At 33.0% G+C, this 27,721-nt stretch overlaps 1 protein-coding gene across 3 annotated transcripts in view; it reads left to right on the plus strand.

Annotated features, from left to right (window-relative positions):
- The window catches only part of LOC140059480 (E3 ubiquitin-protein ligase PDZRN3-like), a 160,880-nt gene extending 155,146 nt beyond the window's left edge, over positions 1 to 5,734 (plus strand). For all 3 annotated transcript variants that reach the window (XM_072105408.1, XM_072105409.1, XM_072105410.1), the window contains one exon: positions 1,302 to 5,734. In XM_072105408.1, the coding sequence (XP_071961509.1) occupies positions 1,302 to 2,924 (1,623 nt within the window). In that variant the 3' untranslated portion in view covers positions 2,925 to 5,734. The remainder of the gene's footprint in view (positions 1 to 1,301) is intronic.
- The last annotated feature ends 21,987 nt before the right edge of the window (positions 5,735 to 27,721 follow it).

The following is a 27,721-nucleotide window of genomic DNA, read 5'->3' on the forward strand; positions in this document are numbered from 1 at the left end:
ATTTATTAACTGACAAAAGAACCAAACAAGTTTGATTTTCTGATCTTTATAATTTATTTTTACAAATAATGGTGCGTGATATCTTTACCGTCTTATCCATACCTGCCATTACGATTATCAATTACTAGATATTGTCTTAAATGTGACCGAACACATTTTCCATGGCAATGTAATACAATAAAATGAATCTTTTATGCTCGTTGCATAGAATTTATTTCAATACATTCTCTATTTTCTCGTTACCATTTGAAATGGCATTTTGAAATGGTGGTTACATCTAAATTGAAAACAAATTTGTCCTGGTTTTAGCAAAATGTTTTGAAAAGTTATCGTATCATTTTTATTAAATGTCGAATTGATTTAAATTTGTTTTCAAATTTTACAAAAAATATGTGATAATATGCTTATCACAATCTTATAATTCATTAAAGCGTGGACATTTTAGTAGAGACTTTTCTTAGGGCCTGTTCACACCTACAGCATTTTGTATGGAAAATATTATTTTTATTCAATTAATAAACCATTACCTAACCTCACATGATACATAATTATTAAAGAATTGTCCTATGATACTGGGAAATTATTGTCGAGATACAGCACTGAGAATCGGGTATTTATTCCAAATTTGGCAAAAAAAAATGAAGTGTGAAAATGCAAATATAAGATTGTTTGCTTCTGTCATTGGTTTTTAAAGTTAATTTCATCTCATAATCAATATACCCTCTTAAGTTTTCAGTAGATCCTTTTCTCTTAATGAATTAAAAAATAGAGCTTGTGTTTGTCATAAAAATGCAATTTAATGAACATTTATAAACATGAGATGACAAGATATGGAAATGAACATATTGATTGAGTCATCAATTTGTATCTTATGGAAATTACAAGTTCCTTCAAGACTCTATATTAAGACCTGCGGATATTAGCCGCTTTCATGTATAGGCAGTTGCCATGGGAACAAATAAACACAGTGAGAGCTCCTTATTCAAGAAAAATAGCAGAGTAATTTAGTTTAATGCTCATTCACGATGAGTCATTTTGTGTCATTAATAAATGCTGTATTTTTTATTTTTAAAGCCTCTGAAATGTTTGATGTTTGGTAAGAGAAAATCCACTGAAAATAATAAACATTTGACAGTTCATAAATGTTGCAAACACTATGTATAAAAATGTCACAAAAAGTTTAGCACCAGGGATAATTAATAATTTTAAAAAGAAACAAATACTGTCTCAAGATTTATGGCCCATTTTTAAGTTAAAAAATTGACATTAAAAAGTAAAAATGAGATTGATTGCTTTTATAGGAATGCCATCAAGACGATGACGCTCTAACAACTGATACGGGAACAACTGAAAACACATCAACAGGAAACGCATCAACACATAAAGACAGTGGAGTTGGACACGCAACTGATGAGAGTGTCCGTAATGATTCTGAACAAGAAGGTGCGGGTGATGGACTATCTAATCAATTGGCAGATCGAATTCGTAATGGAGAATTACGTTGTTCTACCGATAGTTTTATGTCTAATGAGCAGGACATTGTCCATGAAATTTCATTAAGTGAATGTTTAAAATTCCGTGAACAATTATCAAATAAATGTGATAAACACATGCGGAGTGACACGGACAGTGAAAGTTTACGTGGTAAAGAGTCAAAGGTTATGAGATTAGGGTCTGATTCTATGGAAACGACTAGTGTTAGCGGAGAGGATACGTTAAATCGTAACGGACAATGGATGGGAATGGCACATGATAGTCAAGTATCGGTGATATCACAAGATGTTCAGGATAGTATCTGGGCCAAACAAGATAGTTCTAACACTCAAAGCATGGAATCTGTTGATAGTGCGGGAAATTCTAAAGATAAATCAACACCTGAACCCCCGGTAGCTACTGGGAGTGGTGATGAGACTGAAATAAAGCCGGATGGCCCAGTTGAGCTATCATTAAAATTAAAAACACTTCAGAACGGTAAAGCTGACACTACAGCTCACATGAGTCTTGTTGATAAATCTACGAAGAAACCGTTACTGAGTGGGCGACACCGAAGTCGCTTACCTAAAACAAATCCTTCAAGTCCGCGTAAATCATCATCATCTAGTTCGCGTGACCGTTCTAGTAGCAAAGAAAAATCAACAGCTAGCCCAGCAAAAGAAAAAGTTAAAACTACTAGTCAACAAAAATCTCACCATCAACGAATGCCCGCTACTAATCCTCGATTGAGGGCGCAATTGTCTCAACGTACACCTTACTTTGCACGAATCCAGGAGCAAGCGCAATATTTACACACTAAAAACAGTTTCTTGCAAAAAGAGAATATTCAACTTCGCAGAAGTTTAGAATCTCTTAGTAGTATTACATCGATTCCAAATTACGCTAAGCATTACCGTAGTTACATGCACCTAGTCAAAAAGAACGAAGAGAAAGCATATTTGGAGGATAAAGAAAAGGATAGCAAACAAGAATCGCAACCAGAAATGAAATGGAAGGTGAAAATTCGTAGCGACGGAACACGATATATTGCCAGAAGACCAGTAAGAGATAAAATATTAAAAGAACGTGAAAATAAATTACAAGATGAGAGAGCCGGTTTAACGACTGATGACGAAGCAATGAGTGAAATGAAATTGGGACGGTATTGGAATAGAGAAGACCGTAAACGGCACGTGGAACGTGCAAAGGATCAGAGACGACGTAGAGAATTCATGGTGCAGGCTCGAATGGAAGCCTTGAAGGAACAGGGTAATGAAGAAAATAAAAAGCAGGATATTTTCGATTTAAGTCGTAAGAAAATGAATAAGAAAAAAGCCAAAGGTGGCTGGGATGACTTTATGACTGTCGAAGAAATGCTAGCTCATGGTATTCGCATTAGCCCTAGCAATTCAAAAGAATTCAACCCTCTTCTTAATGTAACCACTGTTTAAAAATCTGTACATCTCATCTTTATTTTTGTAAAAATGGGTACTAAGTGTTCGTATACAATTGTATGTGTAACGTTATATCTAAGAATGTTGGTTCACAAATTTACGCACTCATCTCATACTGTAAACATAATTGAAAAAAATTCAAAAGTATTTTTGCAAAAGATAAAACTTTTGTAAATGTTTTTTAGCACAATCTGTATTTTTTCCTCAACTTTTTAGTGGTAAAATGGTCACCCGACCAGTAGACATACTTTAATGTTATTGGAATTTGTTTAGTACAGCCGTTAGCCAGTGAGTAGTACTATTACTAGGAATTACGATTTTAACATAATTTCACCTCTTTTACCTAGAAAGAAAATGCCATTTTTGTTTTGTCACAAAAAGTGAATCTTTTTTTGACCTATGCAATTACTTTTAACAGGGATACTTTTACTTTTAGATTGTGATTCTCAAATTTTGCAATACTGGAATCACGATACAGTAATTTCAAGTAATATTAAACATTTTTTTACTTCGTTTTATTTATGGTTATTTTGGGGGTTTTTATGTTTATTTACAACAATTGACTTGAAATTGTTTATAATTAATTTATACAGTGCTTCACCTAAAGTAAGTGTAACTATTAAGTCTGTAGAATACTTCTAACAATAATTTTCTCTTTTTGTAAACATTATTTATTCAAGAATTTTTTTAAAACATTAAAGTAATCTTATTAAATACTAGCTTACACTCAAAAGCATTATTTTTGCATTTGTTTTTAGAAAATACACAAAAAAGTTATAAAAAAATAACACTTTACCGGAAACAGTAAATAAAAAAAAATTAAAAGGGCGGTAAACTTGTAATTTGTAAATGTTTTAAAACTGCAAATGTATATAATGATTATTTTGCATTTAAATTAAATTTTATTCTATGTACAGATATATATGTTGAATGAACAGTAGGAACGAATAGCAGAGATTTGTTGAGAAGTGTAGACATTTTTTTCTTCAATAAACACATTTTTTAAAAAGCATTTATTTCGTCACAAAATGAGAGCAAATTAAACTTCACATTTGGAAACATTTTTGTTTTGTTTTAGTAAATATTTTAAATAAAGCACAATAAGAAACAAACAGAAATTGTGAAGTTTATTTGTGAAGTTGAGTTCAAACACTCTGTAATATCTATATGGTAGGAACATAATTCCATTATGTTATAGCGCCCTCTATTGTTTGAATAACATTTATTAAGCAGTTCTATTTCTTACAATAATTTAAAGTCTACAAATATTTTGTACTTTGTATGTAAATTAACATGTTTGTGTTGTCAATAAGGAATCATGTCAAAATTACTCTACTGCAGTTACTGCAGCTGTAACTACAGTGATATTTAATTTTAGTTTATGAAGTAGTCACTGCAATAAACAGGTTACTGAATAATTTAAACGGTTTAAAGAGTTGATAAACAGTTGCTAAAATGTAGTAACTGCAGTAGATGTTTTTTGGCTCTCATTTTCTGAAAAACCTTCTGTGTTCCTAAATTTATTGACCTTTTAATATTTTATTACAATATGGTATTTTTGGTGCAGCACATGCTAGGATTATTCTCTACCCAATAGTACACAGGGTTTTTTGTTTACAAACTTTTACCTATTATTTACATTTTTAAACTTATCAATACTTTTTTCTTGGAAAAAATGCTACATTGGTTTTATCCCATAATGTCGGCAAAACATTTTAATCATGTGCAAAAATATTCATATTAGTACGGAAATATTAGTATAATAATTGATACCTCCTCCATGAGTGGTCCAGTGGTTTATGATCTAGGTCTGGAGCCCTTTATTTTAATTGTGAAATTTCACTCTTACAGCTGATGAGCTAACGAGTGTTTTCAACAGTATTCTGTTCCTTTCTACTTGGAAACTAGTGTTTATTTTAACATACTTTCACTGATTATGGACATTTCTTATACCAAGATAAGAGCTAATTGTTTTCGATGGCATGGCAATTTTACACCAAAAGATGGCATGCTTCCATGGCTGATTTTTAGAAGTACTTGATGTTTTTTTTTCTCAGTAAAAGATTTGTGTGTAGAGAACATCAAGATATTATTATTTATATTATCTGCAGGCCGTGCAGCACCTCTGCCAATATGAAATCTCACAATTGCACACCAAGCAGAAACTCTTCTTCCACATGTATCTAGGTTCTACGTTTAATTATTAGTAAAAAATATAAGCATTTTGGCACACATGGCGTGTCATACGTATACTTAGCTGGAATCAGCGTCCAGGCAACTGGTGTTTTGGCAGTTGTTGATAAACATGTGCCGCCGCTCGTAAATGGAATACTAACATGACAAAGACGATAACTAGAAGAGCTGCAATGTACACATTCTAAGAAAACTTTCTCTGTAAAGTATAATACTATTTTCGGTAGTGAAACGTCAGAATGCGTTTTTGTCTTGAGTGTAATTTGAAAGTTTATTGAAGAAAAGCACATAAATAAATGATCTCACTTCAAAAAACTTTATTGAATGTGTTTCTTTGTTTTGTATAGCCCAACTCAGACAGCGTTACGACGACAAGGCGAGACGTAATTGTCATGAATCGGGACTGTTTTGTGCAGCTGTCATTATGTACATCTTAACTGACTCTCGCAAGTCATATAAATACAAGTCGTCTTGGTGTATTATTACCTACTTTCAGCTCCGTTTTTCAATGTATTGTTAAATGAATGTTAGAAAAAGGAATACCTTCAAAACATTTCCCTTTTCTTATTTATTTCTCGAGCAACTTTTCAGCTCCCCAATTAGCTTACTTAATGTCTCGAACTTATTTCCATCCTATATTTCAGCGCAATCGAATCCCTAACCCCATTTCCCCGTATATTTGACGTATTGTATTTGACGTACCAATACGCAAACGTCAATTTCCATAGATCTCTTGCGTTGTATCTGGTTTCAAATAATAAAACTAAGCATTAGTTTTCCGAGTCCTTAAATACCGACTGACTTTAAATTATGCTCGAAAGTCTCTAAATGATTCAAAACGTACTTACGTGAAGCGCGCGCATCCCAAATTAGTAATAACTCTAAAAATAAAATATCGCGAAAATTTCGGTTTGCCTATTTGGGTTTTGATGAGTTTATTTTAAGAACTTCTAACTCCATTTTCAATTTATTATTTAACTTCAATTGTTCGAAACAATAATACTAATGTTAGCATATTATACTAATAGATCTAAATGTAATAGGTTTAATGGTTTTAAATTAGTTTATAGGCCTATGTATTTACAACTATTTACCAGGCGTTTTTCTTTTTATTAATACTCATGTACACGTAATTTTATTCAAACGAATTTTTATTAGTGTGTATAAATGTCCGTTGTTTATATAATACAGTAGTCTTACCGTCATTGAATTCGTCTCTGTCGGCCGCTACTCATTTCTTTTTCCCGAAGTATTAAAAAATTGCATTTCTTAGCAACCATACCAATTATGAAATTAAAATCAACTTTTTATCTTCTTAGCTGTCTGTGTGTCACTAAATCGTTTCATTAAAATGCGAACGATTGCCAATTTTAGGAGTTTGTCATCTGAAAAGTGCCGGACATCCATTATTTAAAAATACGCGCGTTCACTGTTACCCGCCGCTGTGTCGAATGCGGTTTCAACCTGTTTTTGTTTTGAAATTTGACGTCTTGTTTCCAGCTGTTCTCAGACACAAAAGACATTCCATGCAAATGAACCGACTATTGTTCTTACGGTGTTGTTGTTGTTGGTGGTATCTTGGGGATGAAGACAAGACGATCTGAACAGTAAGCACTCTGAGGTACGTCACTATTGCTTTCAATGTATTTATTTTATATGCTAGTGATAGTATTGTTTGTAATGTTTCTTGTACATAATGACAATACAACTATATGTCACTCGTTTTAGGCATACCATTAAATAAAAACGTTTTAATATAATTATGTGCCCGCTACTACGGCTGGTAGTGGTCGTTTGTGAGGCGGGTGAGGGGTTATACGCTGGGTCCGGTAAAAGCAAGGCTTGCATAGATTTCACTAATTGGATGGCGCAACGCAAAGACGTATACGTAAACGAAACGCAATGATTGACTAATCTATTGCTAGATGGTGAAATTACTTTCATGATGATAAAGCTTGGTTCCCACTACGTAACGTAATGCAACCTACGCAATAATTGTATTTTTTCCCCACCTGCGTGAAATCAACCTGCGATTTTTTGCAGCACTGTTGTGTCGTCGGTTCCCACTTGTGATTACGCAATACATCACTTTACGTCAATACGTCGCTGCGTTGCGTTCTAGTGGGAACCACACTTTACGTACGTCCTAACGTTGCGTACGAACCCGTTTTGATTCTTAAAAGGGAAATCCCCGTCCCCTCACATTCAAGCGGTTAAGTTCCTTCACCTCGCCTTACGACGGAAAACCGCATAGTTGCATTTACTGTAATTTTGCACGTTAAGCGTGTGACGCAACGTAACAAATTGCCCTTCCATTAATTGTGTTTTTCCCCGTCAGCGTGAAATCAAACCTGCTTGTTGCGCCTCAACGTTAGCATGCCGTAGAATTTGAGTACAGCGCGTTCTTTTGAGTACCCGCTGTACTGTATGTTTTCCGGTGTTCTTTTGCCTTGCGTTATTGCGTGAAAACAAACTGATTTGATTTCCCGTAGCGATGTTACATCGTCAGTTCCCAATTGTGATTACACAATACAGCACTTTGCGTCGATGTGTCGCTGCGTCGACATTATTATGGCGCTTTTATATGGGCGGCCATAATAGTCAAAATAACCAATAAACAAAAATACAAACAAAATAGAAATAATAATAAAAGTAATAATAAAAGTAAAAGAAAAAGGAAACAAAAATGTACAATTTGGAAAATCAAATTAATAGTTAAATTTCAACATCGAAAAAAACCCTAAAATTTGAGGGCAGTATTTATTAATATTACAGACCCCCCCCCCCCCCCCCCCAACACTCTACCGAAAATGCCGGGAGTCTCCTTTTTTTAGACATCTTCTGCTCTCCTGAGGAAAATGCAATTTCCTCCTGGTATTTTGTTTAAACCAAAAAATATTCCGATAATAATTTATAAAGAAAAAGAAAGAAACTATGCTAATATCGATCCGCAAGATGTTTAATAAGTAAATTTTGCGTCTTTGGCATGTATGACATACACTGTTTACTAATATAATGCCAAAAACTTCAATAGCGCCCTCTATGAATGTATGTATATTTTTCAAAATGTTATAGCGCCCTCTAAAGTTTGGACATGATTTTGTAAACCTCTTAATATTTTTATTAATTAATTTTAATTTAGTATCAATGTTAAATACTGTATAAGTAGGCATATTTAGTGATTTGTTTCTACAATAATTGTAGAAGGAAACAATGGTGTTTTTCAGCAGCAAAATCCATTAAACCGTGTATACACGATCGGAAAACACCCGTATTTGGGGAAAATCGTTGAACCTAAATTGGTTGAATTTGTTTTAATTGTCAATAACTAATTATCTAACTCAACTTAATTAGTAAACAGGGTTATGTTAGGTGGTTAAAATCAGTACCGAACGTATGAACCAACTTTATATACCATCGAGTAAACATTCTAGTGAATTAGAATTTTGCGTTTACGTAAATTTATATATAGATAATTGTATTTCAAAATTTGTGTAATTATTTATGTGGATTTCATGAAAGATATTTATAATACTGAACAAATTCTAGACTTAACGACAAAATTGGACTAGAAATTCACGAGAAATACCTTTCTGTTGATGTGGTGATGATGATGATGATGATGATAGCGGTGGTGGTGATAATGATGTTGATGGTGGTGATAATGATGATGATGATAGCGGTGGTGGTGATAATGATGATGATGGTGATAATGATGATGGTGGTGATAATGATGATGATGATAGCGGTGGTGATGATAATGATGATAGCGGTGGTGGTGATAATGATGATGATGGTGGTGGTGATAATGATGATGATGGTGGTGGTGATAATGATGATGATGGTGGTGATAATGATGATGATGGTGGTGATAATGATGATGATGGTGGTGGTGATAATGATGATGATGATGGTGGTAGTGATAATGATGATGATGGTGGTGGTGATAATGATAATGATGATGTTGGTGGTGATAATGATAATGATGATGATGGTGATAATGATGATGATTGTGGTGATAATGATGATGATTGTGGTGATAATGATGATGATTGTGGTGATAATGATGATGATGGTGGTGATAATGATCATGATGGTGGTGATAATGATCATGATGGTGGTAGTGATAATGATGATGGTGGTGGTGGTGATAATGATGATGATGGTGGTAATAATGATCATGATGGTGGTGATAATGATCATGATGGTGGTGATAATGATGATGATGGTGGTGGTGATAATGATGATGGTGGTGGTGATAATGATGATGATGGTGGTGGTGATAATGATGATGATGGTGGTGATAATGATGATGATGGTGGTGGTGATAATGATGATGGTGGTGGTGATAATGATGATGATGGTGGTGGTAATAACAATGCTGATGATGATGGTGGTGATACTGATATGATGATGATGGTGATGATGATAGTGGTGAATGATATGATGGTGGTGGTGATAATTCAATGATGATGATGGTGTGATAATGATGATGATGGTGGTAGTGATAATGCTGATGATGGTGATGATGATGGTCAAGGGCTGACCGTCGTGCAGTGTATAGTACCGATGGTGCTGCTAATCTAGGTTGTTTAAAGTTAATATCACACGTACTGTAAGGCAATTCAAAGCTAGAAATATCCCCTAAGCTATATTTTGAAGTTATCCAGCCTATTAGATTGGGTGAGTTCTTTCAAACTTGTAACGCAACTGACAAAGCCCTACAGGTGGCCAATCACAATTCAATATCATTGTCAGGGGTGGTCGCAGGACTATTTTAATGGGGTTGCCCAATGAGTCCAGGCTGTAGACACTGAGTAGGCCTATTTGAGCCACATGACCACCCATGGCATTGTTCTTTAGACAATGTTGAAAATACCAGCAAAAGAATACTACAGTACACAAATTAATTTCAATATATAACTCCACAATATTTAAAATATAATACTGTATAATATAAGTTAAGATATATTTTTTGGTCCATAATAAAATATGTTCTAAATAATTCATTTTACAAACGACGTACATACAAAAATACATATTAACATTTACAAATATAATAAATATAATATAAAATACTGACATCTTATTGCACACTGATTATATAATCTTATTGAATTTGTTACAAATAAAAAAAATTGTGTCTTATGTGATGAACGGGATGCAAAAATAAATATTAACTATGTAGAGATGGAATTAATCCAACATAATATATTATAATATATACAATTCATAATATATAACTGATTTTAAATATAGCATATTTGTAAATAATACAGTAAGTTAACCATTTCATAACAATAATAGTAACATTATACAGGCAGATTAATAAAGGGCCTGTTTCTGATAGTAAGAGAATATGGATTTTCTTTCCAGCAGAAACAGGTTTGCATAAAAAGAATTGTTAGCACGCGACTCTACAGCTCACTATGTCGGTCAGTCGGTAAACACTAACTTGAGCATGCAACTGCAGCCATGTATATGGCCTTGTTAAATATGGTTTTAAAAACCTCAAACCTCAGTCCATTGTCAAATACCGGTTCTAAAAAATGGTTTTAGTAAAGCAATTTTAGCTGCAATATTACGATCTTGTCTATAAAAACAGTTTTAAAAACAGGTCTTAAATGAACACAAGTGAAAACACAAAATAAAACATAATTAATAAATAACAAGGCCATATACATGGCTGCAGTCGCATGCTCAAGTAGTGTTTACCGACCAACCGACTGACATAGTGAGCCTTAGAGTCGCGTTGCACACGACTAAAAATATAGAACAATTAAATATTGAAAACATATCATCATTTGTATATAAATATTTGTAATTGACAGTATAATAAAATGATATTTAAAGATTTAATATTTCATCCTAATTAGTTTTTATTAGGACAAAATATAAAAACGTATGTAAAAACATTCATTTTGACAATAGGGAGCTTTTTATTTGCAACGATCGGCAATCAACCGGGTCAGGTAAATTGATGTTTCGACAGTTGTTTTCTGGACATAGACGAGGCGTGAGGACACACATCCCAAATATTCTCGCATGCGCACAATGAACTAACATGAGGAGTTTGGTGGTTGGTCATCGCAAATTGAAAGATCTCTAATATTGCAAATTTACATGTGCATACAATATAACAAAACATAACTAAATTAGCAATACCACAAGATATGCTCATGGTTTATTTAATTTACTCTATTCTATGGCTGGAAGAAGGATACTACAATTAAAACCAGAATTACACACATCTTATACATAGAATCTACAATTAGAAAGACTTATTCAATGCACCAGCACTGAACTATTGTACTAGATTGAGAAAGAAGATATCTGAGTGGTCTCATAATGAGTTAATGTAAAGCCAATGATGATGGACAATAAAGGGTAGATTGTTATAAATGCAAAATAATAGGCCTATATTCTAGGTATAGATAGATTGATAACCTATGTTAGTTTTGAGATGCTGTCGGAAGAAAAAAAAACAATTAAAAAATATCATCAAAAACTAACAATAGTAGTAGGTTTATTAGGTGTCTAATCTATTACCAATGGTTGATCACCAAAATGAAGATTTAAAAGGAAAAAACTATCTGTATGTTTGTATTAATTAATTAATTAAATCTAAAAATTCTTATAAACATTTAATAACAGTTTAATACACAAGTAAACTATAAGATTGAAAAGGCGAAATTGCAATCACTGTCATAGTAAAACCTAAAGACCTAATTCAATGATTTTTTGATTTTATACTAAAGTCACGTTTGTTGTCTAGTTTATTTTTGATATCTAAATATGTATATCTAGTTACAAAAAAAATTACTGAAGAATATAATTATGATTTCACATATTATGATGAATATTAATTTCATAGTCTGCTGAGCTACTGTATGTATTTTATGGTCAGGTATAATTATTTTGAGCTATTTAAGAAATGTGATTTCTAGATTTTTAACTATGACAACTACTGATCCATTTCAATTTAGCAACTGATGTTTCATCTGTGATATCTGAAAGGTCATTGCCCATCAGATTCAGCATACCTTGTTTCAATGCTATTCCATTTCTTTCACATTTATTCAGTACATACAAAATGATACCACCTGAAAGATTGCAATCTGCTAAATTTACATTTTCTAGTTCTGGAGAGAATTTTAATAAACTAGCTAATTTTGATACTTCAATTGAAGATAGGTTAATCCCACTTAAATTTAACTTTTTCCATGTCAATATCCTACCATGTTCATAACAGGCATCTACAAGACCTCTTATGTTATCAACTGACAGGCTGTAATCAATAGGCATAAATTCACAATTTGATGAATATTCATAATTAAGTAGATTCACCAACTTAGAAAGTGTAACACAATCAATATCTGAAAGATTGTTTCCCTTTAAAACAAGCATGTCACTTTTCAATACCACATTTTCTTTATCACATTCCTTCAATAAATCTTTTATTATACTACCTGAAAGATGGCAATTGCTCATATTAAGATGTTGTAGTTGTGGAGAGAATTTTAATAATGAAGCTAATTTTGATACTTCAATTGAAGATAGGTTAATCCCACTTAAATTCATCTTTTTCCATGTCAATATCCTACCATGTTCATAACAGGCATCTACAAGACCTCTTATGTTATCAACTGACAGACTGTAACCAATAAGCATTCCGGGGAAGTACGATAAAATTCCATAATCATTGCAAAGTAGATTCACCAACTTAGAAAGTGTAACACCATCAATATCTGAAAGATTGTTTCCATACAAACCAAGCATGTCACTTTTCAATACCACATTTTCTTTATCACATTCATTCAATAAATCTTTTATTATACTACCCGAAAGATGGCAATTGCTCATTTCAAGATGTTCTAGTTGTGGAGAGAATTTTAATAAACAAGCCAATTTTGATACTTCAATTGAAGATAGGTTAATCTCACTTAAATTCACATATTTCCAATTTAAATTTGTAATATCTTTATGACAGGCATCTGAAAGATCTTTTAAGTTACTAAGTGACAGGCTATATTCAGTAAATGTGAATTGCCAATCAAAAATATTGGTTTCCTCAATTACTAAATTCACAAATTTAGAGAGTGAAACCCCATCAATATCTGAAAGATTCAAGTTGTTTCCTTTTATATAAAGTATGGAAGGTTTCAATACCACATTTTCTTTATCACATTCATTCAATAAATCCTTTATTATACTACCTGAAAGATGGCAGTCACTCATATCAAGATGTTCTAGTTGTGGAGAGAATTTTAATAACCAAGCTAATTTTGATCCTTCAATTGAAGATAGGTTAATTCCACTTAAATCCAAACTTTTCCATATCAATATCCTACCATGTTCATAACAGGCATCTGCAAGACCTCTTATGTTATAAACTGACAGGCTGTAATCAGTAGGCCTCAATCCGCATTTATTGCGATAAAAATTATATCTATTCCCAAGTAGATTCACCAACTTAGAAAGTGTAACACCATCAATATCTGAAAGATTGTTTCCCTTTAAAACAAGCATGCCACTTTTCAATACCACATTTTCTTTATCACATTCATTCAATAAATCTTTTATAATACTACCTGAGAGATTGCAGTTACTCATATTAAGAAATTTTAGTTGTGGAGAGAATTTTAATAAGCAAGCTAATTTTAATCGTTCAATTGAAGATAGGTTAATCTCACTTAATTCCAACGCTTTCCAATTCAAATTTGTACCATGATCAAGACAGGCATCTACAAGACCTTTCAAGTTATCAACTGTTAGACTATAATCAGTAAATGTGAATACATCACCCATTAGATTTACCAACTTAGAAAGTGAAACCCCATTTATATCTGCAAAATTGTTTCCCTTTAGAGCAAGCATGCCAGGTTTCAATACCACCTTGTTTTTATCACATTCATTAAATAAATCTTTTATTATACTACCCGAGAGATTACAATTTCTCATATTAAGACGTTGTAGGTGTGGAGAGAATTTTAATAAACAAGCTAATTTTGATCCTTCAATTGAAGATAGGTTAATCTCACTTAATTTTAACTTTTTCCAATTCAAATTTGTACCACGATCAAGACAGGCATCTACAAGATCTTTTAGGTTATTAACTGATAGACTATACGTAGTAAATGTGACTGCTAATTCATCAACTGCTAATTCATCATCAACATAAACATGCATTAGATTTACCAACTTAGAAAGTGAAACCCCATTTATATCACTTAAATAATTTTGTTCAAGTTGAATGGTTATATTAACTGGTAAGATATTTTCATCCAAAACCTGGTTCAATGTCACACCAGTTACACTGTAAGGTTCAAAACACAGCATTTTAAGGTTAGGCGAATATTTCAACAAATGAAACAAGAATTCAGGACTCACTGACTTGTCAACTGTTAAATTTGTGAAGCCAGTGTATTGAAATTGAAATTTGTCCATTTCAGTTAAGAGGGTATCAATCTTGTCTTCAAAAAAATTTAAGGATGATAGATTATATCTATGTGCATAATTGCGCCATTCCCCATGTGTAATTATAAATAAATGAACTAACATAGCACAACAATTGGTTTGTTTATTGGCTTCTGATTCCTTAATAGTTGAAAGCCAAGAATCAACATGTGCAACAAAGTTATCATTTTTAAGGCATCTGCTCATAAGTTGTATCAAATGTTGATTTTCTATTGGCGTTGCTCTATCCTCTTCCATATTACTCTCAAGGTCAAAAGATAAAATATGTCTAAATGACTCTGACATGTCTGCACACGTTTCTTTCAGTTCTTCATCACTTGATGTTTTTGTATCTAATTCTTCTATTACAGAATGATTATCTTCTGCCTTTACATATGTGAAATACTTTGCTAGTGAATACAAATTTGAAGCTTTTACTTTCAACCAATGTTTCATAAATTTACCAGCATCAGCACCTAGAAATCCTATAGTGAATATTATTGTCATATGTAGATATTCATTAGATATTATCAAGTCACATTCCTCCTCATTTAAATCCTGACACTTTTCAGCAAGATAAAACCCTCCTAATGCCTCTGAAACTAACTTGTGTGGTGGAGAATACAACTCATTTTTATCACTTTTACTAAGAGGTGGATTTTTGTAAACAAATCCAATTTTGAGTGCCAAGTCCACTATTGATTTATCAAACATAGTTGTGAACTCATACTTGTCAATGATCAGTTTATTTGTCTTTAGTCCTTCATAGATCCATTGACCTAATGCTATTATTGCAGTTTTATATTCAGCTGGAATTCTTTCAAAACTGGCAATTTCAGATTTATTTTCGTCACTATTTACCTTGGATAAATATTGATTTAAAGTACAACAAATTAGTTCTTTGAAAAGATCTGATAAGTCATCCGAAAGGTTTCCGGATTCTTCCCATGTTTTGCATATCATAAGTAATGACAAAGGAGATGAACACAATTCAAATACTGAATGCTCTTGCCTGTGTCGATTATAACACAATTTCCTAAATAGCCTTTCCCCTAAATCCTTATTATTTGCAAAATATCTATTAATGTAGTTCTTTATACTTATTACACTGAATCCATTTACCTCCACATGCACATCACATTTATCAATAAATTTTGCAGTGTTTTCAGGTCGTGATGTTATTATTGTGGTGTTTTTAAAATCTGTATTTGTAAACAGGACCAAAGGATCACCAGCACCTTGCTGCAACTCATCTAATCCATCTAACAGTAACATTATTTCATCCCCATGGTTGATTATGAATGTTTTAATTAACTGTACAGACTCTTCATCGTTTCTTGTACCGATACAAATAGTAAATGTTTCAAGATAATCTATATTAATAATAATGGCATCTAAGATTTTCTTTCCAGCCTGTAAGTCTCTGATATTTACTAGAAACACTATTTTATCAGAAAATGTTTTATCTTTACCAGTAGCCCAGTTATAAGTAATGTATCTAAGAAGGGTTGTTTTTCCCATCCCACCTTTACCTGTAAATATGATTTTATGAGCATTTTTATCTTTTATCATCACCAATATCTCTTCCAATGTTTTAGGTACTTTTTCTTTCTGGTCATGTTGGCTTCTGTTCTGTTTTGTAGCTTCTGCTTGATTCTCTTTCTTACTTGATTGTACTAACTTGAGATCAGTGAATAACTCTTTTATATCGAGGTCCTCAAGAACTGCTGTTTCCAATTTGTTAAAATCTTTATATAATTCTTGTTGCTTTTTTTTCAGGTATTTTTTAACTGTTAAAAAGAAGATACATAAAGTTGTGTTTCTTACTAAAAACTGAATGGTACAAAGATTATTTGTATATTTTACACACCTGCTTGTATTCTTGCAATTTGATTAAGTTAATTACACATCACATGTCATTTGGAATTAACCCTACCTAGGGGAAAAGTGATATCTATGGTAATAATTAACACGCTCTAATGCACCTTCACCTTTCTGTAAACATTTTGAGGATTTTTGCGTGTTTGGAAATCAACTTGTTGTGTGCGCAGTCTATAACTGTTCTACTCAGCATCCAAAGTTGGAGCACTGCCTTTTTAATGGCCTAGCTTCCTGGCCTATTATTCTTGAATGATGTGGTATTTTGTAACGGCCAGAGGCTCATTCACAAACAAAATGTGTTCTTCCACAAGGTGGTATGAAAGAAATACAATACAATTACAGAATTCATGGTAAAACTCCAAATGTCATACTATGTACCTCAAATACTATTAATGTATATTGAAAATCAGACTACAGCTATTTATACGAAAAACAATAAATAGAATTCTTCATTGTCATAACTCACTTCTTGTTTCTTGTGATTGTGAAGCCTTTTTCTGTGGTGGATGATCTTCACAATCAGAGGAACTTTGGTCCAATTTGTGCTGGTTTGATTTACCTTCAAATTCTACACCTAAAGTAAGAAGATAATTTGTAAAATATGAATCACTGTATATTCTTCAATCTTACCTGATGAAAGAAGATTTTTTTTTTTACTAATGTATAAATGTTACCAATAAATTATGTGTTTCAAGCAACAAACAAAATGACACACATAATCTTACAACACAACATCAATCTAAAGTGGGTGATTTGGGTAGATAATCTCACATTTCACTCTATAATTTAACCTCAATAGAAAATTACAAAATTTCTTACATTCTTTGAAAAGTTAGGCACTAATAATGTATTTTTGTACCTACTGAGATCTTTTTTTCATAAAAAAAATCTTGATTTTTAAAATGGAAAGAGTGGCAGGTAGCCCCACCCCCTCTAGATCTGTCACTGAGCTTCCCCTGATAAGGAAACACTTTGTTGGCTCCTGAATATGTCCCCTATTGAGGTTCTGTCTAAGATTCTAGAAGTTGATTTATAAAATTTTGCCCTTATGAAAATTCACAATTTTTTTTTATTTCGCAATATTTACCAAAATTCTGTCTATGTCTGCCTGGTACCAAGATTTCCGCAAAAATCTTGATAAGCTTGTCATCCAGAAATTCATTTTATGTTTATTTGTATGAGACGAAAAAATAGTTTTCCCAATTGATATTTAACATTAATAATGATATACTTTGTTATTTGCCCTGTTCCTGAGTAGATTTTACAGCTTCATTTGGTGGGTAAAATTAGAATTTAAATCGACACAAACACTTGCATCTTTCAAAGAAATGTAACAACATTTTTATTTTATATAAAGGAATTTCTTTTTAAAGAATATATATTATATACGTACCTTTTTCTAGTAATATGTTTTTTGCACGTGGTCCAAGGCAACAAGCAAACCTTTTTATTTTGTCTGGTTTATTGACTAAATGTTCATTAACCTCTAGGTAAAGTACTGCTTTCCAAATATTGTCAAATTTAAAATGTTCAAGTTGATAGTTAGCAATAACAGCATCAAACCCTTCTTGGTCAACTTGCCTCAATGCCTTAAACAGTGTTCTCCTATATGATGACAACTGTTTATAATCATCAGTTCTTTGTTCACTGTCTTTCCTATAGCGACTGACAAGAATTTCAGCATCTTTAATTTCTGATATTTTAGAAATCTCTAATAAAAGTTGAGCTTTAATAGGAGTGATATCACCTTTATTTTCTAGAGCATTAAATAAATTATGTGAGTTGAAGCCTTTTCTGGTAATGTCTCCTACAGGTAAATGTTCAAGTAGTAAGATTTGCAACCAAGTGTATTGTTCTCCTTTATAGTATTTACTGAGATCAGCTTTCAATTCCGAAAAGGTTTTCTTTTTACAGTCAATGTCAGTCATTTTACAAACAAATCTGCAAATACAAGATACTGATAGTATTATAAATTACTACATTAAGTTTAAGGATTCAATACTAGCAAATTATACCTGGGTGGATTTCAAATTTAGTTAACACATTCCTAGTACAATTCCGATCAATTTACCCCCAGACATCGGTATCTCCCTATAATTACCAACCGCTTCATTCACATGCTGGTGATAAATCCTTCCCAGTACAAACTTTAGCTTCATAATGAGACAATGTTGGAGCCCCAGGGCGATGCAGAGCTATGATATGGTACTTTGCTAAGTCTGTATGCATAGGTGTCATATTGGCTAATAAATAAAATATTAATTGTGATTACCTCTGCCCCAGCCTTCTTTCCCCTCTCCCCATCCCCGTCACAATCAACAAACCTTAATACGGTTCAAATGTAGTAAATGTCCCCACTACAATTCCAATCATGTTGTTCCTCATTACACCTAAACGGCAATATCTCCTCCCCTCCTTCCCTCCCTTCCGCACTTGATGTGTTTAAAGACTTCCCAGTACAAATTTCCGGTTATGTTGAGCCATCACTCCGTGGCAGTTTTCAAATGTAGTTTAAAACATTCCCAGTTCGATTACGTTGATAGTATAGGCTCACCACCAAACTTTCAACACCTTCCGGGGGATAATTAAAATACTTTCGTACTAGTACAATTCTCCAAGCAAACATTTTTTTAAGCAAATTTTTAGGTTAACTGAGTTTGTTTAATTTATTGTCTTACTTTTTTCATGATACATTGATATTATTTTTTTATTTTTGACGGTTTTGATAAAAAAGCTTATTGAAAACAAATTTAGGCCAAGAATAACCAAAGTTTGGTCTCCGTTTGTCATGGCAGGAGATATTTGAAAACATGAACCTCTAAGAATTTCCTGTTTATGTTTTCAAAAATTTCAGGGAAATATGTCTTTAACCTGTTTATAAATAATTGTGAAAATAACAGAACTTACATGCTGCACTGAATCTATAGTATATCAAAGATTTTCTGAAGGGAATTGTGGACACTAGGTTTCCTAAAAAGTAAGTTTTAGTCCGAAAATCCACCTTGTTTTTCAGAATTTTTCTACATAGAAATCTTGTTTTTCTGCCTGGCATCTAGCCATCTTGTTTTTCTACCTGGTTTAGCACATAACATCAACAGACTTACATTGCCTATAGTTATGTTTATTGTTATGCAAAGTGCCAACTCCCTTTTTACTGCGTTCTGTGAGTTAAAAAATCAGTCTTGCGTATTATTCTATTCAATAAAAAATTGATAGGCTTATAATATATTCATTTTCAATCAATTGTATAAAGAAACTGAAACCAAGCTATGCTATTCATATACGCAATACAGTAAATTGTTATGAGGCCTATGTAATTATAGACAGCGCACTCTACAGGTAGCTTTTCAATCACGCAATTTCAAAACCTCTACTGTAGTCTACCTTGAATATTATGAAGCTATGAAAGCTATGCATAAAAAAATTAGGATTTTGTAATATGCAATGTATTTTTAATGCTAAATACAAGTGCTTGAACTTGATTCATAAAAACAATATTCATGATTATTAATGATTTCCTGGCAACATAGAGAGAAATTAATTTGATTCTCCCCTATACAGTAAAATGTGCAATAAGTTCAGAAAATATTTATTATATATATATATATATATATTTTTTTTTTAGTATTTTGTATCATTATCATCCATGAAAATTATGAAATGAAGGTATAGAAATCTTGAGTATTCATGTGTATTGTCTCAAACAAGAAGTAATTAAATGTTTAAACCAACCAATTCCACATATCTTGAATTTTTTACATGAAACATATATATGTCTTTATCAGAAGAAATCCTGTAACGGCTAATATTAATTACCTACCTGTGAGCAGAATATTTTGATTACACTGTATGGCAAAAATGAGAATACAGATGAGTTGTTGGTGTTTCCATGGAGAAAAGCTGGTTGTGAGAAACCCAGACTGATCTAGACTCTGTGTGACATGTCTGTGTGTGTGCGACATTGGGTTAAAGTCATGTGATACCACTAGATGGTGAATTATGGATGTGCAAAGCGTACAGAAGTACTTGCGGCAAAGAATAATTACGCAAGCATGCGCTAGTACTTTATAAAGTTCGATTGATTGATTTTGGAATGAAACATCTCATAAATACGTATTATAATAACAATTATGGAATATTTTAAAATTCATAATGCATGCTTTGCTTACTAATAAATTAAAGTGTCGTGGCAAATTATTACAAATGGAATGATGAACAAGTCATGAAATTTAATAAAGTTGGCGGCGCAGTTTGTGTCAAAAAAAGCTTCTAATCAATCCAATGTTGACTGTATACAGATTGATTGTAATCAGTATTGATTGACAAAGATAAAGGAATCATCTATGCTGAGTTTTGATTCAATTAAAGTTGTAGAGTGAGCCCTCTATTGACACAGATAAAGGAATCACTTATGCAGAGTGCTGATTGGCTTAAAGTTGTAAAGTGGGACCTCTATTGATAAAATGAGGGAGTGAAAGTTGTAGAAATGGCCCTCTTTTGGCAAAGATGAGTAATATGAATGTTTGTATTTTTTTTTGGAGCTTGGCCTTGAAGGCCAGTTGTAGTTGAAAAGCCATGCTAGGTGGATGTATACGTATTACAATAAGGTAATAGATATGTTCAACTATAGTAGGCAAAAGGCAATATAGGTCTAAATGTTCTGGTACAAAATAATTAGCACAATCTTTAATGAGTTTTAAGTTAATTACCTTTATTGATGGTTTTATACTGTATTTACGTTTGCTATGGAGGTTGAGCCATTTGGGCCACACCTTAATTTGCTATAGCCTATTGGCTATATGTATACTCACCTGCTTATATTTAAAGTGTCTTTGGTTATGATCTAGACTGGACTAATTTATGAGGCATTTTCATTAGGCCTATTTAATTTTTACTTCTTGCCCTGATTGATTGAAATATATATTTATACTGGGTAACCTCTTCAGTCAAATACTGGTCTCCCAGAGGGCCCAGTTGGTGATCAGTGGCTGTGATGTACTAATACACCGAGGTAACCCCCCTACTCGTCTCGAAAGATGTACTAGGTTCTTTAAACTGGACCCACACAACACAATTTTTCTTTAGTGATTTTATTGTCCAGTATTGCTTTCATTTTTTTCATATTGCAAAGTATATAATAACAAATTCAATGGCCGTTCCAAATTTATTCTTGATACAATTTGTTTTTAAAATAATTTGTCTGAGTACTTTTATCATAAAAAGTGCACTGTTATTATATTTATGCCTACTACTCCCATGCAAATTGGTATAATTTTATAACCACATATTAAGGCAAAAAAAGACAGTGTGGAGCACGAGTAACTGCTTGTAACAATTTTATAACTCCATGTATAGATGATGCATTAAAAGGGTACCCTTCCAAAATAAAGTGAACACAATCCATACGTCTAGTTTGTATGTCCAAATTTTAAGTTCTTATCTGAGAAAAAACATTGTCCCCACAATTTTTTTTTGTATTTGCTTTTCCATGCATCTACACACATGGGTAGAAATGGGGTATAACATGACCTGAATAGCACAGAGCCAGTATCTTATGTGGCCAATATTAGATGTTTAAACATTTTACACTTTTTACATTTTCAGTAATCCTGTCAACATTCTCAATTTGGAAAGAAGTATGCTCATAAAACGACCCTTGAACCCAACTATAATCTTAACACTAATCTAATTTAAATTATTAATCCTAATAATGCTATTCCTAACACTAATCCTAACACTTATCTTAACACTAACAATTCTCTTAACTTTAACACTTACCCTAACTTTAACATTAATCCTAACTTTAACATTAATCCTAACTTTAACATTGTTCCTAACTTTAACATTAATCCTAACTTTAACATTAATCCTAACTTTAACACTAATCCTAACTTTAACACTTATCCCTAACTTTAACATAAATCCTAAATTTAAAATGTACTAAATTTAACATTAATCCTAACTTGAACAATATTTCTAACTTTAACATTATTCCTAACTTTAACAATTATTTCTAACTTTAACATTATCCCTAACTTTAAAAATATTTCTAACTTTAACATTATCCCTAACTTTAACATTATCCCTAACTTTAACATTATCCCTAACTTTAACATTATCCCTAACATTAACAATATTTCTAACTGTAACATTATCCCTAACTTTAACGCTAATCCTAAACCAAACCCTAAAACTTAATTTACCCAAATATGAGCATGCTTCTTCATTTTGTCTGAATACATCTGCCAAAACATGGAGGTAGAGTGCTTTCGTGGGAAGTGGAGGTATGTTGTTGATGTTCATGTCCGACAAAGCAATCTGGTCAAGAAGCAATGTGGTCAAGATGAAGTCATCTGGTCAAGATGAAGCCATCTGGTCAAGATGAAGCCATCTGGTCAAGATGAAGCAATTTGGTCAACAAGAGTAGCGCCCGAGAGTATCGCCATGTTGCATCCATTCGAGTCTTGCCCTCCTGTATGAAGTGGCACCCGAAGGTAGCGCCCCGTACTTACGCCATCTGGGTGAGGCTGTGTCTGCCACATGGCCAGGTCACGATGAGAAGGTTACTCAGTTTGGGGAATAAAAAAGTTAGTGGTAGAGGCACCCAGAGGCGAGCGCTCCTCAGTGGTAACGCACTCTATGGTACCCAACTGAATGGTATAGAGCTCAGAGGTAGCGCTCACGTGTAGGTCTATAGCTGTTTGTTTACAATGGAGCACTCAAGAGGTAATTTTACAATATTTTACTGATGATATTTTTGTCCATTTTATATTTTACTATTGTTGGTCATTTTTCCATTTTAAGGTGATTTAATATTTTTGGTAATTTTCCCATTTTAAGGTGTTTATAATAAATCAAAAAATATGTATTAATTTTATATGTTAATATTTATGTGCATAAATATTTTGATTTAAGTTTTCAATTTCTAGGAATAATGCCCGACAAGATGAAGCCATCTGGTCAAGATGAAGCAATTTGGTCAACAAGAGTAGCGCCCGAGAGTATCGCCATGTTGCATCCATTAGAGTCTTGCCCTCCTGTATGAAGTGGCACCCGAAGGTAGCGCCCCGTACTTACGCCATCTGGGTGAGGCTGTGTCTGCCACATGGCCAGGTCACGATGAGAAGGTTACTCAGTTTGGGGAATAAAAAAGTCAGTGGTAGAGGCACCCAGAGGCGAGCGCTCCTCAGTGGTAACGCACTCTATGGTACCCAACTGAATGGTATAGAGCTCAGAGGTAGCGCTCACGTGTAGGCCTATAGCTGTTTGTTTACAATGGAGCACTCAAGAGGTAATTTTACAATATTTTACTGATGATATTTTTGTCCATTTTATATTTTACTATTGTTGGTCATTTTTCCATTTTAAGGTGATTTAATATTTTTGGTAATTTTCCCATTTTAAGGTGTTTATAATAAATCAAAAAATATGTATTAATTTTATATGTTAATATTTATGTGCATAAATATTTTGATTTAAGTTTTCAATTTCTAGGAATAATGCCCGACAAGATGAAGCCATCTGGTCAAGATGAAGCAATTTGGTCAACAAGAGTAGCGCCCGAGAGTATCGCCATGTTGCATCCATTAGAGTCTTGCCCTCCTGTATGAAGTGGCACCCGAAGGTAGCGCCCCGTACTTACGCCATCTGGGTGAGGCTGTGTCTGCCACATGGCCAGGTCACGATGAGAAGGTTACTCAGTTTGGGGAATAAAAAAGTCAGTGGTAGAGGCACCCAGAGGCGAGCGCTCCTCAGTGGTAACGCACTCTATGGTACCCAACAGAATGTTATAGAGCTCAGAGGTAGCACTCACGTGTAGGCCTATAGCTGTTTGTTACAATGGAGCACTCTAGAGGTAATTTTTCCATTTTACAATATTTTACTGATGATATTTTTGTCCATTTTATATTTTACTATTGTTGGTCATTTTTCCATTTTAAGGTGATTTAATATTGTTGGTAATTTTCCTATTTTAAGGTGTTTATAATAAATCAAAAAATATGTATTAATTTTATATGTTAATATTTATGTGCATAAATATTTTGATTTAAGTTTTCAATTTCTAGGAATAATGCCCGACAAGATGAAGCCATCTGGTCAAGATGAAGCAATTTGGTCAACAAGAGTAGCGCCCGAGAGTATCGCCATGTTGCATCCATTCGAGTCTTGCCCTCCTGTATGAAGTGGCACCCGAAGGTAGCGCCCCGTACTTACGCCATCTGGGTGAGGCTGTGTCTGCCACATGGCCAGGTCACGATGAGAAGGTTACTCAGTTTGGGGAATAAAAAAGTCAGTGGTAGAGGCACCCAGAGGCGAGCGCTCCTCAGTGGTAACGCACTCTATGGTACCCAACTGAATGGTATAGAGCTCAGAGGTAGCGCTCACGTGTAGGCCTATAGCTGTTTGTTACAATGGAGCACTCTAGAGGTAATTTTTCCATTTTACAATATTTTACTGATGATATTTTTGTTCATTTTATATTTTACTAGTGTTGGTCATTTTTCCAATTTAAGGTGATTTAATATTGTTGGTAATTTTCCCATTTTAAGGTGTTTATAATAAATCAAAAAATATGTATTAATTTTATATGTTAATATTTATGTGCATAAATATTTTGATTTAAGTTTTCAATTTCTAGGAATAATGCCCGACAAGATGAAGCCATCTGGTCAAGATGAAGCAATTTGGTCAACAAGAGTAGCGCCCGAGAGTATCGCCATGTTGCATCCATTCGAGTCTTGCCCTCCTGTATGAAGTGGCACCCGAAGGTAGCGCCCCGTACTTACGCCATCTGAGTGAGGCTGTGTCTGCCACATGGCCAGGTCACGATGAGAAGGTTACTCAGTTTGGGGAATAAAAAAGTCAGTGGTAGAGGCACCCAGAGGCGAGCGCTCCTCAGTGGTAACGCACTCTATGGTACCCAACTGAATGGTATAGAGCTCAGAGGTAGCGCTCACGTGTAGGCCTATAGCTGTTTGTTACAATGGAGCACTCAAGAGGTAATTTTTCCATTTTACAATATTTTACTGATGATATTTTTGTTCATTTTATATTTTACTAGTGTTGGTCATTTTTCCAATTTAAGGTGATTTAATATTGTTGGTAATTTTCCCATTTTAAGGTGTTTATAATAAATCAAAAAATATGTATTAATTTTATATGTTAATATTTATGTGCATAAATATTTTGATTTAAGTTTTCAATTTCTAGGAATAATGCCCGACAAGATGAAGCCATCTGGTCAAGATGAAGTAATCTGGTCAACAAGAGTATAGCGCCCGAGAGTATGGCCATGTTGCATCCATTAGAGTCTTAATTGCCCTCCTGTATGAAGTGGCACCCGAAGGTAGCGCCCCGTACTTACGCCATCTGGGTGAGGCTGTGTCTGCCACATGGCCCGGTCACGATGAGAAGGTTACTCAGTTTGGGGAATAAAAAAGTTAGTGGTAGAGGCACCCAGAGGCGAGCGCTCCTCAGTGGTAACGCACTCTATGGTACCCAACTGAATGGTATAGAGCTCAGAGGTAGTGCTCACGTGTAGGCCTATAGCTGTTTGTTTACAATGGAGCACTCAAGAGGTAATTTTTCCATTTTACAATATTTTACTGATGATATTTTTGTCCATTTTATATTTTACTATTGTTGGTCATTTTTCCATTTTAAGGTGATTTAATATTGTTGGTAATTTTTCCTTTTTAAGGTTTTTTTACTATTTTTGGTAATTTTTCCATTCTAAGGTTTTTTACTATTGTTGGTAATTTTTCCATTTTACAATTTGTTACTGTCGATATTTTTTTCCATTTTACGATTCAATGTTGTTGGTAATTTTCCATTTTAAGGTGTTTGATTATTGATAGTATTTTTACCATTGTTTATTTACTATTGTTGAGATTTTACTGTCTGTATTTTTTTTCGCAAGTGTTTATTATCGCAAGTGTTTATTATCGCAAAAGTGTTTATTATCGCAAAAGTGTTTATTATTGCAAAAGTGTTTATTGTCGCAAAAGTGTTTACTATATTAGAAGTGTTTACTATATTAGAAGTGTTTATTATATTGTCGCAAGTGTTTATTATCGCAAGTGTTTATTATCGCAAGTGTTTATTGTCGCAAAAGTGTTTATTTATTGTCAGTGTTTACTATATTAGAAGTGTTTATTATATTGTCGCAAGTGTTTATTATCGCAAGTGTTTATTGTCGCAAAAGTGTTTATTTATTGTCAGTGTTTACTATATTAGAAGTGTTTATTATATTGTCGCAAGTGTTTATTATATTGTCGCAAGTGTTTATTGTCGCAAAAGTGTTTATTTATTGTCAGTGTTTACTATATTAGAAGTGTTTATTATATTGTCGCAAGTGTTTATTGTCGCAAAAGTGTTTATTTATAGCCAGTGTTTACTATATTAGAAGTGTTTATTATATTGTCGCAAGTGTTTATTATCGCAAGTGTTTATTATCGCAAAAGTGTTTATTTATTGTCAGTGTTTACTATATTAGAAGTGTTTATTATATTGTCGCAAGTGTTTATTATCGCAAGTGTTTATTATCGCAAAAGTGTTTATTTATAGCCAGTGTTTACTATATTAGAAGTGTTTATTATATTGTCGCAAGTGTATATTATCGCAAAAGTGTTTATTATCGCAAAAGTGTTTACTATATTAGAAGTGTTTACTATATTATCGCAAGTGTTTATTATCGCAAGTGTTTACTATATTATCGCAAGTGTTTATTATCGCCAGTGTTTACTATATTAGAAGTGTTTATTATATTGTCGCAAGTGTTTATTATCGCAAGTGTTTATTATCGCAAGTGTTTATTATCGCAAGTGTTTACTATATTATCGCAAGTGTTTATTATCGCAAGTGTTTATTATATTGTCGCAAGTGTTTATTATCGCAAGTGTTTATTATATTGTCGCAAGTGTTTATTATCGCAAGTGTTTATTGTCGCAAAAGTGTTTATTTATTGTCGCAAAAGTGTTTATTTATTGTCAGTGTTTACTATATGAGACGTGTTTATTATATTGTCACAAATGTTTATTATGTTTCTCTAATTTTCCATTTTAAGGTGTTTTATTATTGATATTATTTTTACAATTTTTTATTTACTATTTTTTATTTACTATTGTTAAGATATCATGATATCATCCTTTTAATGATATTTTACTGTGTATTTTTAATTAAATTGAAATTTAATTTTTATAGCAAGCATGTCTATTATATTTCAAGTGGCTATTATATTTCAAGTGGCTATTATATTTCAAGCG

The sequence above is a fragment of the Antedon mediterranea genome, chromosome 9, assembly GCF_964355755.1.
Source record: "Antedon mediterranea chromosome 9, ecAntMedi1.1, whole genome shotgun sequence".
In the NCBI taxonomy this organism is placed as follows: Eukaryota; Metazoa; Echinodermata; class Crinoidea; order Comatulida; family Antedonidae; genus Antedon; species Antedon mediterranea.